Raw genomic sequence first — 20,029 nt, forward strand, 5'->3', positions numbered from 1 at the left:
CTAGAAATGGCTACTTTTATGTTCTTTTCAATTATTCAGTCACCCATTTTAAATGCTTGCACTTTAACAAATGCACAGGTTTGTGAAAGTCATCTTTGAGTTAAAATATTAAAAAAATCTCTGACTTTTCTTCGTTTATTTTGTCTTAACACTTGATCATATACATTTTTAGTTACTTAGTAAAGTAGGCCTAAAGTAAACTGAACCCGAGAGAAGGAACGAGGACAAAAAGAACAATTAAACCATTCACTACCCCCCTCTCAAACTTCCCAGATAAATGTTTTTCAACAGCAAATGAGTGATCACCTTTACCCCTAGGGTAATATGCATGAGCAAATCGCTGTTCTCCTGTTATCTCCTGTCTGATCCCCTAAGTTAAGCTTGGGATTGAACCACACGAACTCAAAACAAACGGTGAGGGCGGGGGCTTAGAAATACACTTTTTTTACTTTCTTTCTTTTACATATAAATATATGTTTCCCTTGGGTTTTCAAACACTTCAGTAACCACAATTCATTCAGGGCGTATTTTCACCTAGCTCTAAATACTTTCGTCCACTTTTCGCTGATGAGGTAACAGTAGCGCACTCGAACTCTTTTAGGATAATCGGGCAAAAAAACACTATTATTTAGAACTGTAGCCTATTATAGATTTACATTTTAAATATATCTCATTGAAGTTTTTTTTTTTTTTTTTTTGTAGTTATATTTCACAAGATAAAAAAAGAATATTGCGTGATACAATTGCGAGTTATAAAGTCGGAATTGTGAGATATACTCGCAATTCTGAGGAAAAAGTCAGTCTTTTCCCCCTCATAACTGGACTTAATATAGCTCGCAATTGTGACTTTATAAATTGTGAGATAAAAAGTCAGAATTGTGAGATAAAAAGTCGAAATTATCCTTTAAATTGTTATATTCCGTAGCGGACACAAGCTTCCAGAGTTTGGCCAAAAGAGAGTTTGAACGAACTTCAATCTATTGTGTCCTGAAAACTTCTTATTGAAATTCCATTAAAACAGTGAACCCCCCTGAAAGTCACTGTATAATAATAATTTGCACACAGGGTGGGGTGAGAGGGAACCATGGCAAATATCCTACCAGGACAGCAGTTAACTGTAGTTTAGACCAAGCAGCCCCCTCTACTTCCACCTCACGTTGGCTGGCTGTAGTTTCCGCCCTGCTGATCTGTCCAAGCGCGCGCGCACCCCGCGCAGTGATGCAGAGCCATGTGCGCCAATGTGTACCACACTTTGGAGGAGAGCAGTGGTTGTTTTTGTCCCTCGTCTGTTCCAGATTCTGTACACTGGGAAATATGTTTCAGAGTAAGTGCGCTTCTTTTTGACCACTTCGAAAGCTCAGTCATGTATTTTGTTGTGTGTATGTTTAGAAAAACTTCCTAAGTGATTGTAGGCTACACAACTGTTATTACTCATGTGCTAATTCATAATTATTTGAGCTTGTACCTACATTGATCCAGAATGATGATTTTTACATGTTCTGTTCACTCTTCTGACCTCTACTGGTTACAACTTTTCAATGGCTAATTATTTTGTTTCACTTACAGGATAGTGCAAAGTACAATCCTTTATTTATTGATAATTGTAACTATAGCATAGTATAATGTCAGATGAAAACAGCTGCTTAATATTTTTGTGGAAACTGTAATATTTTTTGTTTTGTTTTTTATGAACAGAAAGGTCAAAAGAACATATTCTTTTAAAAAGTTAAAAAAATGTGTATTTAATGTTATTGTGACCTTTTTTCATGCAGAAGACGTTCCATCAGTGAGGCGACCTGTTGAGTCTTTCATTTAAAGACTTCAAGTCATTGCATCAGGTCTGACTGTGATCTGGTTTACCAGACATAGATTGAGGTGAGTCCAGGACAAAATCTAACTCTGGTAATGGTTACTGTCAAGAGTTGGTTGATTGAATGAAGCTTTGTTTCATGTTTACTAATTTTTGCAATAAGTAACTGCTATTGCCCCATGAAGTAGTTTTTGGCCCTCTTTCTTGGCATTGATAGACACACTGTTCCTCGCCTCCCTTTGAATCAGACTAGTGTGTGTTGTAACTTGGTCACTGTCTGTATCATGGAAAGCATCTCAGAGTGTATATGTAGGATAGACACAATTTTGCTCTTATTTCTTTGCCAGGTCTCTCACTCACTAACCAGTCAGTCATAGAGTGGTAACTCCTGAGTTGTGTGTTCACACAAGGGTGAGTAAATGATGACAAGAATGTTAATTTTCTGTCTCAAATTTTTTTTAAATCTCAGAGACATTTAGTATTCAATCCAAACCACGACAATGTAATTTGAAGCAATTTCACAACACAGATTTTTCTTATAATACAGACTGATTTAGATTGCACATACAATTTTAGAAGGCGGCTAGGATTGAAAAAAATTCTGTTTCTGGTGCAGATTTTGCTTGATGGCATTTAAAAGCTCTTCATAGATGAAAGCGAGAAGGAACAGAAGTAATGAGAGAAAAACAGCAAGTAAATACGTCCCAAACAGAGCCGGAGAGAACAAAACCAGCTCAAACTGGACAGAAGAGGAAACAAGAGGCTGAAAGGAGTGAGAGAGTGAGGGAGAGGATGAAGAGAGGACTAGAGATGACTGAAAAAAACTCACATTCAGTGGCCACTCCGGATGGCGGATGGGGCTGGATGATTGTGGCTGGATGTTTCCTCACCACCGTTTGCACACGTGCGGTCACTAGGTCAGTTCATGACTCCCCACAGACATGTTTTTTTATATGCACTTCTTTGCTTGCCAGAAATCAAGGTGATACCATCACATCACCTCTGTTTTGTCAGTTTAAAGAGACCATATTATGGTCTTGATTTTGTTTTTGGAGTCTACTAGAATAGGTTTTTAATGCTTGAAACACATTATTATATATATATTTTACATTGTTGCAGCAACTCTCTTCCCAGTCTGTCAGTAATGCTCTTTTTAGTTTCTGTCTCTATGAAGCCCCTCCTTCCAAAAGCGTAATGTGCTCTGATTGGTCAGCTGGACAAGTGTGTTGTGATTGGTCAACTGCTTCCAACATGTTTCAGAAATGCCATGTCGCTCACCATAACAGCGAGTTTCAACAGTTCTAAGGCAACTCCACAATGCCTCGCCTTTTGGCGGGAATTATTTAAATGAGGAATATTGTGACGTGTACGTTCCTGGAAGAAAACTCAAGACTACAGTCGAAGCGTTTCAGGGAGATCAGAAACAGTGCTTACTGATATAGAGAATAACTCCCTCTGGAGTGGACTTTGTGCTTTGTAACTTTGCAGACATTTTTCATGCTCAAACAGCAACATTACACATTAAAGGAAGTTGAAAATGTAATGAAGCATAATAGATCATCTTTAATGTGAGACTAAATTAAACTAAATGCTGTGGAAATGGCCTTTAAACTCAACCAAGATGAATCATTCAATAAGCAGGATAACTACCCCAGGAAAAATACCCAGTTTTGGATGTTGATTGAAAATGTTGTACTTAAAAGAACTAAAATGAATGTTGCAGTAAGCAACAGATGACCTTTAGCATATTGCTTCCTCAAAACTGTCCATTTTCATGCTGGTTGCAGGTGTGTTTCCATCTTTTTTGTGGAATTCCAGTCATACTTTTCCAGAGATTATTCTGCAACTGCATGGATTCATTCTCTGCTGGACTGCACTACAATGTTGTGTGGTAAGACCCGTATAAGGCTAAAGAAAAAAATCCTCTAGTGTTCACCCTACAGCAAAACTCTGTGACTTAGAGGTGGCAGCTCAACTATATTGATTTTAGGAGAACTTTTAAATCTGTGTTTACAGTTTTACAGTGCATAGTCCACACTAAACCAGATTTATCTGGCTGCCAGTGAGAAAGAATATTCACAGAAACACATTTTATTATTTATGTGGGGGTTTTGGGTGTATCTTTTGGTATTTATTTTTCCACTGTTTCTTTACAAGCAGTTAGATTATTTTGTCATATCAATTGTGATGCATACATACACAATATTCATTAATCATGAGGATAAACACCCATATAAATGCATACAAATTGTAGGGTTTAATTAAAAAAAGTCACATATGTTAATACTAACTGTAAAAAGGGATTTTAAGTAGCTATTTTCACCTAACACTTTATACTTTTTATATATATATAAATAATGTTTCTGCATGATGAACAATTCATCTGTTCCTTATCAGTTGGTGGGCTGATATTATTTTTTTATTTATTGGTATAGGTTGATAATGTATATTTATCAGTCAGTATTTCATTGTGAATGCTCATTTACCCTCTTTTTACATTTAGATTACTGTAATCTAACTCTCATTTAAAGTGCAAATTAAATAATTTAATAACACTTAAATGTAAACAAAAATATTTTTTTTCAATACTGTAAATTCACTTGTGGCTTTTAAAATTTTACATTTTTGTATTTTGTTTTTTTTTATTTATACATGCACGATGTGAGTACAACATGTAGGCCTACTGAATTTTAATATTGTCCATTAATCGGTTATCAGTCATAAAATAATACGAACTTCCACTATCATGCAATCCACCTCATTCTTTTTCTCTTTCTCTCTTTATAGCACCACTGGGTAGTTATATAGGCAACCGCCTCTCTTCTCGTATAGCTGTCATGATTGGTGGACTTCTTTCCTCTGCTGGTCTGGTGCTCAGCTCACTGGCCACTAGCGTAGAGTTCCTGTATCTTACACTGGGTGTTCTTACAGGTTTGATACAGATTGCACACACAGCAGCATACACAACATTCTCAATATTTCAAACTCAAACAGAGACTTCTATTTCAACTACACTGATAATCATCATTTTCCCCTGTAACTATTATGTTAAAGGTAATGAAAATTGCTGTTAATTTACTCACCCTCAGGCCATCCAAGATGTAAAGAAGATTTTTAGCTGAAACTGTGGTCCTTGGTGATTCATATAATGGAAGTCAATGTGTGCCGTCACTTTGAGATAAAAAAAAAAACATATGCCGACAAATCAAAATGAATACCCGCGACTCCTGACAATACATTGAGGTCTTCTTAAGCAAAATGATTGGTCTATGCAAGAACTGATCATTATTTAAAACAATTTTTTTACCTCTTATCCACAGCCTTGGCAAACGGTCAAGCATGAGCGTGTCTGGAGCGCGAGCTTTCTGTCGCATAATGACGTATGTGTAGGAGCGACCTCGCATGTGAGCTGAGCGCTGTTAAATTATGATTTCATATAGAAATGATTATGTATTAATTTTAATTTATTAATGCAAATAAAAGTCAAAGGCGTATAAAGTGAATTGCAAACATTTTAATGAATATATATAAGAAAAAATATAAATGTTTATGTGACAGAAAGCTTGCGCTAAGACTGTCGCTAACTCGCTCAGGACCGTTTGCCAAAGCTGTGGATTAGAGGTAAAAATGTTGTAAATAATGTTCAGTTTCTTGCATAGAGCGATCATTTCACTTCTTAAGACCTCAATGTATCCTCAGGAGCTGCGGTATTAATTTTGTTTTGTCTGCATATGTTTTTTGAATGCACCCATTGACTTCTATTATATGAATCACATAGGACCACAGTTTCAGTTAAAAAATCTTCCTTTACAGTTCTACTGAAGAAAAAAAGTCACTTAAATCTTGGATGGCCTGAGGGTGAGTAAATTAACATCAAATAAAACACTATCCCTTTAAGGGTACATTATGTAATTTTTGGCCCTCTAGCAGTTAAAAATCAAAACTGCTTGCATTTGCCAAAGGCAACTTCACTACTAGGTTTAAGAGATCTAACCAGTTTAGATGGAAAGGATCTCAAGCTGACTAGCTGAAGACGTTACTGTAGATTTACCCATTAATAGACACAGTACTTCCTTGAAAATAAATTCCAGCACAGCACTGCAACAACCATAATGGAATGACCCTTCACAAAAGATAATGATTTAATGAACTTTGTTATGATCTAAATATGGCAGTATCTGTTCAATAAATTAGCCTACTTTACTCACCTTTTGAGTAATAAAAAAGGCAACTCTTCGTCACTTTACAACATTTCAAATCCCTCAGTTCTCAACATATATAAACGCAATTTCCAGTTGAAACCATCCCGTCATGTCTAAAATATAAACACTTATAATAGGCTTATATTCTTTTATAATAGTAAATCAGGATAAGACAAAAACTCGTTTTGAGAGAAAGATTGATGATGTATTGACACATTCTTTAAATTTTGTTAATTTTGAACATAGTGTACATAGTGTACCTTTAATTTACAACAAACTAGCCATGCATATCTGTAGTCTTGAATACTAGCCTTCCTGATTTTCTGCACAGGTTTGGGATTTGCTCTCAGCTACACTCCTGCAATCGCCATGGTGGGTTCTTACTTCAGCGAGAGAAAAGCGCTGGCTTACGGGATCGCCATGTCAGGCAGCGGCATTGGAACCTTCATACTAGCACCAGCTGTGCAACTCCTCATTGAGTTCTTCTCCTGGAGGGGTGCGCTGCTCATTCTGGGGGGTTTGGTGTCTCACCTGTGTGTCTGTGGAGCCCTTATGAGGCCTTTGGAAGGCCAAAGAGGGAGGCAGAAGGAGATGGACTTGGAGGGTAACAAAAAGGTTGATTTGCTGAATGTGAAACTTGCTGATGGAGTCCTCAATGTTGAATTGAGTGCACAGGAACAGAGATCAGTGGAGATAAGACATATAGATACGGATAAAATGATGAAAGACAGAGAGTGGAAAGAACAAGCTGACAATATGCCATGGGATGGAAAAGAACAGATGGAGGCAGATAAGTCAGGGCCCTCTGCTGCAAAGCATACACACTCCGATGAGAAGCTAAACCATAGACAGGATCTCTCTGAAGACTCAGAGACCGTGAACGGAAGCGCAGATGAATGGAACATCTCAGTCCCAGCTTTAATACAATCAGATGACTTGCCAGCTATCCCAGAATCAAAATCCGAAGCAAACGCTAACCACACCACTCTGGCACAATCAAAGGTGGTAAACACAAACATACTGAAGGAGTCCAAGGAAAATGTATGGTCTATCATAAGGAAACCCGTATTGAGAGAATATTCCTTCCTGTTGATACCAGACTTCCTGTTGCTGTTGGTGTCCTTCCTGTTCCTTGCATACGGTTGCAGTGTGCCATTTGTGTATCTTGTACCATATTCACTGAGCGCAGGCGTCAGCCCTCAACAGGCAGCATTACTCATGTCCATACTTGGAGTGTCAGGGATTGTCGGAACTATCACTTTCGGATGGATTGCTGATAGAAAGTAAGTACGGTTGTTGTGAATTTTTTTTTCATTTTCTCGTAAATTACAATATTTGAGAGTTACATCTACGCTAGACATTGGTTTACTTCATAGAACCTGTGGAGGTAGACATTTAATTAAATTTGAGGTACTGTAATCTGTCTTTAAAATCACATTCATGTCTACTAATGTACTGTGCTGGTATAACACATTACAAGTAATCAATTACTTTTCCCAAGTAACTAGTATTTTCCATCCATTTCCATTTTCCATTGCTTTTAAATTTACTACAGAATACCTGAGTTACTTTGTCAAATAAGTAATGCAAGTTTTCCCATTTATTGACCTCTCTTGTCCCCATTTTGAGAGAAATTGCAAAATACATTTAAACATGCATTTACTCATCTCACTTGCACAAAAACAGATTCAGTATTCCTTAAAATTAATAAAAACGGTGAAATGCAAACTCAGTTTATTACTCAAACCTGCAATATTTAAATATATTAATTAGCACAAATATACTTTATGTACTTAATCTCACTTTATCAACCAATGTATCAACCAACGACTGAAAAAGGACAAAAGCACTGAAATGTCATTAGAAGCTTGAACAAACACGTATTCTAAAAATGTATTTACCGTATTGTTAAAAATATCTTATTAATTCCTTGAACGTACTAAAAATACTGTTAATGGAACTGTTTATTACTGTAATTCTTAACAATTCCCATCTAACTCTGTGGTTTGATCTGTATCTGTGTGTGTTTATGTTTAGGTGTTTGAGGCCATATAGGGTGGTGAGTTACATGCTGGCTGTGGGGTCAGAAGGGCTGAGCTGTCTCTTTCTGCCTCTGCTGAGTGGTTTTTCCCTCCTCGTCCCCTTTTCTCTCATCTACGGTTACTTTGACGGAGCTTACGTGGCACTTATTCCTGTGGTGACCTCTGACACTGTCAGCTCCACCCAACTGACCTCAGCTCTGGGAGTTGTTTACTTCCTCCACGCCATCCCCTACCTCATCAGCCCACCTATTGGAGGTCAGAGAAGATTTACCCACTCTCTCTTTCATGCTTACAAACTTTCCAATACATGCCAAGAATCAATCACACAAGTTACTGTAGTTACGGAGTTACTGTTTACACATACAGTTGCTTATTCACTTGTATGTGCCTGCAGTATATTTAAAGGGTCATGAAACCCCCCTATTTCAGCGCAAGTCTAGCTCACACTGTTTTTGAAAAATGCAACTGAAATGGGCGTGGATGGCTGTGAGAAGGGGAGGGGAGTGTGGGTGTGGTATTGCACGGCAGGGATAACTGTTATTGCATATCATTACAAATGTGTCGTAAAACGTAAGCAAAAAAAGTTTTTTTTTTAAAAGCTGGCAATACACTGACACTATTTCTGTCATTTCAAAAGTAACTGAACACCCTGTCATCAAATTCTATCGAATAAAACATATTAAATGTACATATTAATTATAATGTCATTATAAACAACTATATACTTTATATACACACTATAAATTAATATATTTATAGTGTGTATAAATTAATAGATTTCCGGTTAAAAAAAAATTCCGTGCATAGCCTAGATCGACGCGCCACCAGAACAACAATAGTAAAGATGGACAGCGACATAGAAATATACAGTGACGGCAGCGCGCAGGGTTCTGTGGAGGTGGAGGACTTCTCTCCTCCTGCATCACCAGGGCAAAATAGCGAGATAATCGATGGCGGTGCAGGTCCTCTGCCCTATTTATTTGAACCATTAGCCCCTCCCGTGACTGTGGAGGAAAACATGGGCGAACCGGAGGCCGCGCGGATGGGAGAAGTGTCAGAATGGTAGCGACTTATCAGATAACAAAACCCATTCTGCAGGCAAAAGTCCGACCTGAAATTAGCCTAACGTTTTTATTCATAAACGTATAATTTTGCAACAGGTGTACCTGTGGTCACTGTACCAGACTGTCTCCAAGAGAAAACTTGTGCTGTAGGGAAGTTGCACAGGTAAACGCATCTTGACACTCCTTCACTGTATTGCATTTTAGTATCATTACATTTTTTTTAAATATATATATATATATATATATATATATATATGCATTCATATAATATACACAGATACACCAATATATTTATGGAGAAATATACATATAGCGTATACATTTTTTTATTTTAGATTCTACTTTTACTTCCTAACATGTAGGTGATGCACAGATGTGATCAGGTTGGTGGGGCAGCATGCATAACTGCTCATCCAGGTTTTGAACCTGTCGCCTTAAACACATTTGTTTTGCAAGCTGTTTATGGCACATATCGCCAGCTATTCGGTGACATGGATAACACAGTACTCAATAGGTTAGTAATAATCTTACCTGGTGTTAACTAAACAAATCATTTCAAAAATTACCATACATTTACAATGTATCTCAGTTGTTACAGACACCTCGCCTACAGGAATTTTGTCCGGTGGTGCTGGGGGTACCTTGGCCGACACATTAGGGTGGTGATTCCCTCATGTGCTGTTACCCGCATCAGAGAGCAGTTCCCTGACATTACTGGAACATATACAGGTTATCAACCTCCTCCACTTGACTAAATAAAAATAAATAAAAAAAACAATTCCATTTTGCCATGTAATTTTTTTATTTACTTTCAATCACAACTGATCACAGACAGAGGGTGGCCTAAATCGTGACGTGTGTTGTGCAACAGCTTCACTCTTTTCTGGTCTTTGAAATTGTGAGCACAGGTGGTCAGGAACTTTCAGTTCCTTCAGAGATTCCTGAAACAGCTGTGGCTGCTCCAACACACTCTCAAAAAGCAAATCCTGCAATCTTTCAACATAATCTGCAAAACATTAAAATAAAATTGTATACACAGGTGCTTCTCAATAAATTACAATGTTATGGAAAAGTTAATTTAGTTCAGGAATACAACTAAAAAAGCTGAAACTAATATATACACTCACCAAGGATTATTAGGAACCCCATACTAATACTGTGCATTCCTGAAATACATCATCTTTACCACGACATTCTTATTTTTTGAGAAGCAAATTTACAATGATATATATAGATAGATGGATAGATAGACAGATATAGACAAAGACAGACAAATGAATAGATAGATACCTGTAGACACAGACAGATAGATAGATGTACAGAGACACAGATAGACAGACACAGACAGACAGAAATATACTGTAAAGACAGACAGACAGACAGACAAAAGCAGACAAATAGATAGATATTTACAAACAGATTGATAAATAGACAAATAGACAGACATAAACATAGATAGACAAAGACAGATAGACTGAGTGAAAATACCAAATGTTGGATTTCTTTTCATGAGTCGTAGAGTGTGCTCTCCTCTTCTGTAGCGGGGGTACTGTATGTGCCATCGGAGCTCCCCTGAAGCTGTTGTTGCTTGTTGTCTACCACTGTTTTCGTTGTAGTGCATGGCAGCAAGTTGAGTACTAAAAAGTAAGAGCTGAAACATCAGATCTGGTAGTGCATGATCAGATAAAATACAGAAATGTGTCTAAAAATAAACTATGAAAATTTTAAATGCAATTCAACTTAGAACAGACAACTTTGAATAAGAAACTCAACATACCGGCACAACATCCCCACAAAAGAGAATGCCACGCTTTTTGGTGCAAACCTGAGGATCAGGCTGTGATAAGACTCCAGTCCAGACGTCTGGTAGTTAGAACTCAGGTTCTCCAAGTCTTTCAGCAACTTGGGTGCCAAGATGACCTGTGTTAGCTTTTCGCATGCAGCAGTACCTAAATGTAAAATAAAGTAAAACCATGAAATGATAAATTACTAGTTTATATAAAATACAAAATTTAATTAATTAAACTAAATTTTTTTAAAAATTTTCATTACTTGGTTTAAGCCACAGTCTTGCCTGGTCACCAACAAGAGGAGGATGCTGGCATCTTTGGAATTCCCCTTCATGCTCATGTATGTCCTGTACATGGTTGACAACAGATCTCCATTTTGCCACGATTTCTTTTCCTGTTGATGATGAGGCTCCACACCAGTATAGGTGATTCACAATGCTTTTTTTCCATGGGCCAACCTCTTTGCAGATTCTCTGTTTTGCAAGCTCATCAATTTTCTTGCCAACACCTAGATTAAGCCAAAGCATTAATATGGTAGACATTCCAACACATACATAACATATAATTAGGAAACATTGTTTTTAAACTCTCAGATAGCTTTAGCTATTATTAAATCTTAAATCATTTACCTTTTGCCATGTGCCATGCATCATATCTGTGCAAAATATTGGGCCTATTTTCTCTGATGAACTTCATCACACCAGGATGTCTATCAGTTACAATCATGTGCACAGTCACTCCTCTCTGCTCTAGTTGTCTCAGACTTCTCTCAAAGCCCTCCTTCTCCATCCGCTGACTGTTGCCGACTTCATTGCTCTATATAATCATATCAAACTTTGTTAAAAAACTAGAAGTTTAATTGTGTTCAAGGAAACTTTTTATGATCTACTTTCCACTCATTCAACCGTAATAATAAAAAAAATGTAATGCAACCATACCTGAATGAGCTGAATGTCCATAATCTTGTTTGCTCTAAGGTCCATCATCGAGTATGTTCCATACTTTGCACTGTGTCCTAAAGAATGGCATATTAGCATGTATATTTTTACTGCTTGTCTCTGTAATCTGAGTCTGTCTGTAGTCATTTAAAACAGCACATTTATATACAGTCGACATTGGAAATGTTATATTATCAACATAACTGCACATACCAGGGGAGTCAGCACGCATGTCCCCACCCAGAACTAGATTCCTTCCTTTGAGTGCTTCTGCAATCACTGAATTTTGATGCTGTTTCCACTGCCAATTGATAGTTGGTAATAGGAAAGTCCTTTGGTGTTTCAGGTACGTAGTGTGGCAAATCCCCTGAATGTTGAATGCCTGCATAAACTGACCCAAAATAAAAAAAATTAAATTTAAATTTTAAAATTGATTAGTAAGCAAATCACACATGTTATTAGAGAATACATAAATCTTACCTTGGTGACCTGCAAGAAGGATGAGCCAGTAAAGAGAACAGCAGCAGCAAGCTGTAGATTTCCAGCTGGTATGTTATTGACATACGGCTGGCTGGTCCAAACTTTGTGAAATTCACAATGAGCACAGGTCTGGTCCACATGTAAAACCGTGCCCACTGTTCTGCTCTTTATTTCACAGTGTCTTGAGCAGACAGGACAATTCTTGAACAGCTCCATAAGCCTTTCCTCATAAACAATGAATTTTTTCATTATATGTGGAGGTGTTGCAATTACAGTGCTACAACAAACAACATTTAAAAACATTATTAACAATAATCAATTATTAATGTATGTTTAAATAGAAACTAAAGTAAAAAAGCATGAACGGTCTAGGAGTACCTCTCATTATAGATGCTGCTTTCACTCATTCCTGGTTGGAAACTAAAGTCCGAATCCTCAGCCTCTTTTCTGGGCCTTTTCAAGGGGGTAGAGGTAGCAAGAGGATCGTTCTCTAGTGGAATACATGGCGTGGAAGTGTTGCAACCAACATGCCTTTTATGTAGCTTCACCTGAGTGCCTATAACAATATATATTTCGAAATTAATTAAATACAATTGTGCCATAATACACTACAATTAAAAGAAAATACAACTGGTAAAGATTTTTTATGTTCAATACTGTAAAATGTGCAACATACTCTTGCTCCTTCGTTCGGGTTTCCAACGATGTTGCGTTGATATGTGCTTCATGTCTGGATGTGTTTGACATGAAGCATCTTTTTTGGCGGGCTGTTCAGTCTGACAAGCCATCTCGCAACACAGGTTAGGCTGACAATACAGACATATTAATTTCCAAAGACATATTTCACAAACAAATATATATATATATATATATATATATATATATATATATATATATATATATATATATATAAAATTACAATGTGTATAATTACAATAATTAAGCATACCATTGATGTATTATCGAAATATCAAAACTTTTAAGAAATGCTTATTTAACAAAGTCATGTAAAGCAATTAGTAACAATTTAGACACACACATACCTCTGAAGGGTTAGAAAAGTCATCGGGACTTGGTACCGCATTGCTTGAAAGACGCAAGGTGGATTTGTCGTCAACAAGGCCGAAGTCCAACATTCTCCAGTTCGCGAAGCTCTCTCGAGAAAAATGTTTGCTGCATATATATAAATTAGATGTGTCCGTTGTGGATGGCCAACCAGCCGCACGGAGCCAGACTCTAGCCCTGGCAGCATCGCGGGGAAAGCTATGCAATGCGCTTGAACTTTTGCACCACGCATACAAACACTTGCGTCCCATGATCGCCTCTCTCATCGACTACGCAATATCACAGTTTGTTTGACAGGTCTATCATTGGAAAGATCCACGTGGTATCATGATTAATTCAGTGAAATGTCTTCTCATTGGATATGAAGGCTCAGCCTCATTAATAATTATGAGAGAACGATGAGTCATCACTGTACGATCCGTACAGAAAAACGTCACATCCTGTGACGTGGACTTGATGAAGATTTCAAACCCGGAAGACGAAAATAGCCGATACAAACTCAAATTTAACCATTTATATCCTATTATTAAATTTTACAGATTATAACATTGTCTTCTATGGTGTTAAACACACCTACCTCTGTTAAAATCTCAGAAAAATTGGTTTAGGGTTTCATGACCCTTTAACTAAATCAGAGTGTTTTATGAAATCTCTCTCTCTCTTTCTCTCTCTCAGGTTGGCTATTGGATCAGACAGGCTCCTACACATCTACATTCTTCCTCAGTGGAGTCTCTCTGATCTGCAGTGCTGTGATTCTGGCTGCTGTGAGAGTGATCATCCGCTGCACTAGAGGGAGCTCTTGCTTAAACTGACTCACAACCAGGTACAGGAGATTTCTAAAGCAGGAGAAAAGTACAGCAATATTGCTGTCAAGAAACATGAAAGTGCCTCCTCTGGAATTAAACAGGGTTATATGAGAGGTTTTTTTTGTGTTTCTGATCCAAAGCTCTCATCCGTCAGATGGACTGCCACAAACACACGCTCAAACACATGGCTCTACTGTACAAAATACAGGATTTTATTAAGAATTTGGTGATTTAAAGGTGACATTTTGTGCTTGAGAGTAACTTCTGTCATTGTTCCAAATATTTTAATGAGTTTGCTAAAAAATAAAGTGTTTCATTTGGTATTGTAATGTGTCTCTCAAGCTGATATCTGATTGGCTGGTCAGACAAATGAAACAATGTCCTTTGCTCAGTAGTTACATGTATACTGCTTTATTCACAGTTCAAAGTATTTATAATGTACACTACCATTCAAATGTTTGGGGTCTTTAATATTTTAATGTTTTTAAAAGAAGCCTCTAATGCTCACCTATTTGTTGAAAACAGTTGTGCTGCCTTTTTTTTTTTTGGAAACTGTGAAACAGTTTTTTTAGGATTCTTTAATGAATAGGAAGTTTAAAAGAACATCATTGGTTTAGAAATATAAATCATTTGTAACATTAGAAATGCCTTCACTGTCATTTTTTAATCAATTTAATGTTCCTGTGCTGAATAAAAGTGATCCCAACCTTTTGAATAGTAGTGTATACAGCTACAAGCACTACTGTTTTCAAACAGTCAAGCTCATTGGCCTTAAAACACTCAAATCAAATGTCACCATATTCAGTGTCATAAAAGTGTTATTCATTTTAGTGCTGCTATCAATATGATAGCTCGTGGCCCAGATGAAATCAAATCTGCTTCTTTTATTTCCACATTTTCTATGTTGATTTTTTGGGGAATGTTTTGAATTCTGCTGAATGTTGTAATGATTTAAATATGCCAAATGTGTTAAATAGAGCTTTCCTAATTCTGCATCAATCAGCAGAGCTTTCTTTGGACTTTAGACTCTCTTGAAAAATATGGCTAAATCATTACCAAGGAAACAAGAATAATATTAGATACTATATGTAAGCAGTATCAGATAGCCTGTATTTCAGATACAGGTCATGAACAATACTGTGCCTTTGATAGGAATTATGGGTTTTTGACAAGAAGGGAAACAATTTTAAATACCTTGTGATTCTCAACAATACACATTTATTTGAAAGTGACTTGTAACTGTGCTGTTTGCAGTAAATAACATTCAAATTGTTACAATGTATCTTCAGCCTTACTCTGGCAAGCTACAAAGTTCCCTTAAGAAAATAGAAAACAGAAAAATCATGTTTAAAATGCATTTAACTTGTGAGACACTGTAAGAAAAATGTTTTAATTTGTATGTTACTGCACACTGAAAACAAAGTTGCAAAATCAACTGAGCAGGTCAAGTAAATCTTATCAACAAACTAAAAAACTAATCAGAAATGAAAGAGAGACATGTTTTTTCTTGTATTTGAAACATGAAGCTACTTTAAGCAACACATCTGTATATCCACATTTCAGAAATGAAAGTCTCAAAGGAAAGCAGTTGCGAAAGTGTTTTTTGTGAACAATAGTTATAACTAGATGCAATAAGCATATGATCCAAGAAGGTTTTTTTACATCAATTGAAACAATGAACCGGTATTGGAATCTACAGTCCATTAACACAACAAATATAACACTGAATACAGTATATTGACTAGAGATTGAGAATTAAGATAGTTGTCCCATTTATTCATTATGGTTTCTGCATTGAGTGAAATTTAAAGATCCTCCATAATGATTTTTGAGGATTGATGTATGACGTTGGGACATTGTTCATACCTTGTCTGATGCGTTAGAGCACATTTTAATCAGAAGCTTTAATTCCCTCGAGAAAATGCTGAATTTCCATACAGCGAGGGTCTCTGCCCCTCCTCATAATGCTTTTAAGGACTTTTATACTCTTTTGTTTGCATTCTGTCATTACTGGGATTTCTGCTGCTTTCATGTAAAAGGAGACTGAATCTCTGGATTGTGATTTATTATGATTTAGATGTTGGGCATAACTATAAAATAAGTGCTGCTGTCTATGAGGAGAAATATCATTTTCCTCTGACAGGAGATTCTTGTAAATCTCATCTGCCTTCTCAATTTCATGTATGTAACAATGCAGTGATGCAAGGTCTATCTTTACTTTGTATGAGTGAGGGTAATATCTAAGATCCTCCTCAAAGAGCTTAATGGATTTCCTAGCCAAAGTCTCCCTTTCCTCGCTGTCGTTCATGTTGTAAACCTTCCATTTGTAGCAGTCTGCCAATTGTTTCAATGCTTTCACTGAAGAGGGGAACTTTTCATGAGCCTTCTCTGCTATTCGAATAGCTTTATCTAAATAACCTTGTTCACTATAATACCTGAGAATAACATGAAAACTCTCCAGGTTTTCAGTTTCAAGAGATCTTTCTAGTAAACCTTGCATCTCCCTTTCAATGCACACCTTTTTCTGTTTGTACAGTTTTAGTAAATAATGAGAATAAAGGAACAAACTATTTGGTTCTTTTTCATGTGCAATTTTCAGTTGCTCTACAATCTCATCTAGAGTGAATTCAGACTGTGCAAATTCCGTATTCATGGCTATGGCAAGTCCTTTGTGCCATTCCTTCCTATCTGGTTCTGCATTTAGAGCCATCTTAAAGTAATCAATCGCCTGGCGCTTCTTGGACTTGTCAAACTTCACCAGCGTCCAGGCCTTTTCTCCACTGACTTCAGGGTGTAAAGTGCATCCAGATGGAGCAGGATGCATTCGCTGAAGCCTCTCCACCTCTTCTAGATATCCTTTGCTCTTATCCATCTCTCCCAAATGGAAGTAGACCCAAGCCAGGTTTGCTTTATTGACCTGAAGCTGGACTCCTGCCTCTTCTGTTCCCTGCTCCTGGATCACACTTTCTGCTTTGTGCAGGTGCTTCACTGCCTCTGTGTTGGAGCCAAGAGTCTGATGGATGTAGCCCAGCAGGTTGTAATAGTGAACCGGCCAAGTGCATGTTTCCTGGTCCACATAATTCAGCCTGCTCAGTAAATCCTTGAGTTCATTTGTACTGCACTCCGGATCCCAGGTGAAGTGGCACTCCAGCCTCTCAAGACGTTGTTTTAGACTAGAGTTACTGACACATTCAGAAAAAAAGATCTATTAATGAAGATTTACAAATGCTGTGTTTTGGTTTACATACAAATATGTCATAGCAGTCATGACAGATAATCAACAATTTCAACTAAGCCACAACATTTTTACACAATCTTGAGTTTAGTCTGGTAAATCACTTTAAATTCCTACATTAGACTAGATTTTTTCACATTTGTATTGGAAAAGTACTTACTCCATAATAATAGTTAGAGGTGGTCTGGTTTGAGATGTTCCTTCTAGCAATGCTGATTTGATCTTCGTGCGAGTTGCTGAGAGATTGTTCTGTATTTATAATGATCACACTCATAAAACCATCTTCTAATCTACCGGAACAGTCATTAAACACGTCAGCTCATGATTGTTCTCTAGTTTCTATTCTGTCTAAGGTTTCGTTGTTTACTTCAGTGAAGTGTAGTTTACATAATGACAGTGACAAAGTCTAGAGCCTGCCTTCTTCCTCAAGCATAAACTCTTTAGATGCAGGTTTTAAGTGTCATGGATTATTATTAGATCATATATTCCAGACATTTTTTAATCATTTGATATTAATGATATAATGTGGGCGTGCCCTACTGTATTTCTACCTGGCTGTTGTTCAGATGGTGGAATTGATTTACATATTTACCATATTATATTAAAAATTTGGTAACACTTTACAATAAACATGAACTAACATGAACAATGAGCAATATACATTTGTTACAGTATTTATTAAGATTTGTTAATGTTAGTGTGGTGGATTTTTAATAGTTAAGAAAGTAAACTATCTTTTAAACTAACCGTGATTCTAACATCTAAACTTTACTTCCCTTTTAGGCCTAACACTCTAACATTTGAACAAAATGTACTGAAATGTTCTCTGAATATTGTGTCCATTGAAAATTCTGAAGTGCTGACCATGACAATATAAAAAATATACTGTCTTGAATTGTTTCATGACATATTGAGTAATCAACTGAACTCTTAACCCTTTTCTTTATTTTTTCTGATGATTCAAGATCATTTTGCTCAGGCCAGTAACAGAGGGTGAAAGAGGGGGGCTTGCTTTTACAAATTGAACCAATCATATTGAAAGAAGGTGACATGAGTTAGTCACGTTGATCTTATTGTTGTGTCTGTCTTTATCCTATAAAACCTGATGTATTCCTTTGCGGGGGATTCTCTCTGAAATTTGTCTGAGATCCGTGATTAAAGCATGTTCGAAGGCATTGTCTGAAGTTTGTCGGTTATTATTGCTGTGCAGCAAGTTAGTCAGGGGAGCAAGTTAGGGCTAGAAAACTCGAAGCCAGTTGTCAACTGTAGACGCAGCGCTAGAGTAAAAAGATTATTAAGTGTCGACTGTAGACGCTTGGGTGTCGATTGGAGACGCCACAGGTATTTAGGTTCCAGGTACAAAATAAAAATCTACCACATTAGTCAAAATAAATCTGCTCATTTTTAGTTCATGTTAGCTCAGTTCCATTCAATAATATTAACAAATTATACAACTTTTGATTTAAATAATGTATTAATAAATGTTGATATTCACTAAGAGTAATGAATGCTTTATTGTTAGTTCATGTCAACTAATGAAGTTAACTAATGATAACAAATTCAATCTTATTGTAAAGTGTTACCAACAAATTTATATTTGGTTTCACTCTCAATATGTGCTGCTGTTTACAAAGTTAATTTCACTGTTTTTAAAACATTTTATTATTTCCAGCTGATTCTGCAGCTATTTCTCTCTTCATCAGATTCAGTGTGTATTTAAAGTCAGTTTACGCTTACCTTGATGAACAGAAACAGGAAATGAAGTCATAAGGAATAAACAGATTTATTGAATAACTTTGTCACAAGGTCCATTTAACAAGTGCTTTTATTACAGGCAATATGATGGAAAATTGCGACAGTTTTACAGTGAGACATGATAGAGAGAACTCCTTTATCAGCTGATACAATTTTTCTGGCAATTAGACATATAGGGGAATCTATTTATATCTAGTACAGTGTGCTACTTAAATGTCTTAAATATACAGGGGGTGAATAAAGGTGAAGTGTGACACTTTTTGATAATTTGTCATTGCCCTTGTTATAAAATATGATAAGTCCCCTATAAAATGCCATTTTAAAATGTTGTTAAAAAAGACCTTTATTACACTACAGAAAAAAGAAAGAATTATTAAATATAAATTGTTTCAGATAAAATTGTACATGGGCTACTACTGTCAAAATACTCTTAATGAGAAATGTAAAGCCACAACATTAATATACCTGTGAAAAAAAAAAAAAAAATGTTACCTTGTTTCTTGCTATATGAATAGCTGTTATAAGTCATGCAAAAATGAATACAGAAAAAATGTAGAACATATTAAGAAATCATATTTATGATGCATGTACAATACACAAATACATTTCCACCTTTATTTAAGCTGTGTTCACATTTGGTGAAATTTCACAGTCAAAAGTCTATTTCCAATAATGTAGAGATGTATGAAGCACAGTTCGTACAGAAGTCTCATTCAAACCAAGTAGCTTTCTCTTGATCAACACGGTGAATCCACATGACCAACTTGAACCCAATGTGAAATCTGACCAAATTAAACCTATTGCAAATTCTTTTGAACACATGGATTCTTTTTGAAATTACT

The 20,029-nt window shown here is 36.5% G+C and overlaps 3 protein-coding genes across 6 annotated transcripts; 1 reads left to right on the forward strand and 2 right to left on the reverse strand.

Annotated features, from left to right (window-relative positions):
* The first annotated feature begins 1,221 nt into the window (after positions 1-1,221).
* On the forward strand, positions 1,222-15,996 carry slc16a12a (solute carrier family 16 member 12a). Of its 2 annotated transcripts, XM_084096387.1 has the most exons (10): positions 1,222-1,324; positions 1,773-1,875; positions 2,158-2,221; positions 2,427-2,727; positions 3,598-3,701; positions 4,598-4,741; positions 6,344-7,295; positions 8,050-8,309; positions 9,215-9,281; positions 9,481-9,601. In XM_084096387.1, exons 4-10 carry the CDS (start codon positions 2,486-2,488, stop codon positions 9,482-9,484), a joined length of 1,773 nt encoding a protein of 590 aa, XP_083952513.1. In that variant the 5' UTR covers positions 1,222-1,324; positions 1,773-1,875; positions 2,158-2,221; positions 2,427-2,485; the 3' UTR covers positions 9,485-9,601. The 2 variants fall into 2 exon arrangements, with proteins under 2 accessions (XP_083952513.1, XP_083952512.1); XM_084096386.1 differs by lacking the exons at positions 9,215-9,281; positions 9,481-9,601 and adding an exon at positions 14,067-15,996.
* Positions 9,923-14,006, reverse strand: LOC311071827 (uncharacterized protein). Of its 3 annotated transcripts, none has more exons than XM_084096384.1 (11): positions 13,370-13,923; positions 13,003-13,132; positions 12,705-12,882; positions 12,327-12,603; positions 12,060-12,237; positions 11,847-11,923; positions 11,538-11,724; positions 11,171-11,416; positions 10,896-11,067; positions 10,607-10,755; positions 9,923-10,124 (listed from the first exon to the last, which is right to left on the reverse strand). In XM_084096384.1, the coding sequence occupies exons 1-11, from the start codon at positions 13,655-13,657 to the stop codon at positions 9,934-9,936; spliced, it is 2,073 nt and encodes a 690-aa protein (XP_083952510.1). In that variant the 5' UTR covers positions 13,658-13,923; the 3' UTR covers positions 9,923-9,933. The 3 variants fall into 3 exon arrangements, 2 of the variants coding, with proteins under 2 accessions (XP_083952510.1, XP_083952511.1); XM_084096385.1 differs by having other exon boundaries at positions 9,985-10,124; positions 10,607-10,769; positions 13,370-14,006; XR_014603929.1 differs by having other exon boundaries at positions 10,030-10,124; positions 10,246-10,755; positions 13,370-14,006.
* A 66-nt stretch (positions 15,997-16,062) lies between the features above and the next one.
* Positions 16,063-19,200, reverse strand: LOC311071772 (interferon-induced protein with tetratricopeptide repeats 1-like; the record flags this gene model as incomplete). The annotated part of the gene is made up of 3 exons (XM_084096311.1): positions 16,063-17,402; positions 17,593-17,681; positions 19,170-19,200. The coding sequence occupies 3 exons, from the start codon at positions 19,198-19,200 to the stop codon at positions 16,089-16,091; spliced, it is 1,434 nt and encodes a 477-aa protein (XP_083952437.1). The 3' UTR covers positions 16,063-16,088.
* Between the last annotated feature and the right edge of the window lie 829 nt (positions 19,201-20,029).

Source organism: Abramis brama, assembly GCF_963993115.1.
Source record: "Abramis brama genome assembly, chromosome: 21".
Taxonomy (NCBI): Eukaryota; Metazoa; Chordata; class Actinopteri; order Cypriniformes; family Leuciscidae; genus Abramis; species Abramis brama.

Excerpts from the sequence above, each read along its gene's own strand:
- slc16a12a (XM_084096386.1), top strand. The coding sequence starts at position 2,486 with ATGAGAGAAAAACAGCAAGTAAATACGTCCCAAACAGAGCCGGAGAGA. Across the intron at positions 2,728-3,597 it reads TGCACACGTGCGGTCACTAG|GTGTGTTTCCATCTTTTTTG; the intron begins GTCAGTTCATGA and ends TGCTGGTTGCAG. Across the intron at positions 7,296-8,049 it reads GGATGGATTGCTGATAGAAA|GTGTTTGAGGCCATATAGGG; the intron begins GTAAGTACGGTT and ends GTTTATGTTTAG.
- LOC311071827 (XM_084096384.1), bottom strand. The coding sequence starts at position 13,657 with ATGAGAGAGGCGATCATGGGACGCAAGTGTTTGTATGCGTGGTGCAAA. Across the intron at positions 11,924-12,059 it reads CATGCGTGCTGACTCCCCTG|GACACAGTGCAAAGTATGGA; the intron begins GTATGTGCAGTT and ends GCCATTCTTTAG. Across the intron at positions 11,725-11,846 it reads TGGACATTCAGCTCATTCAG|AGCAATGAAGTCGGCAACAG; the intron begins GTATGGTTGCAT and ends ATGATTATATAG.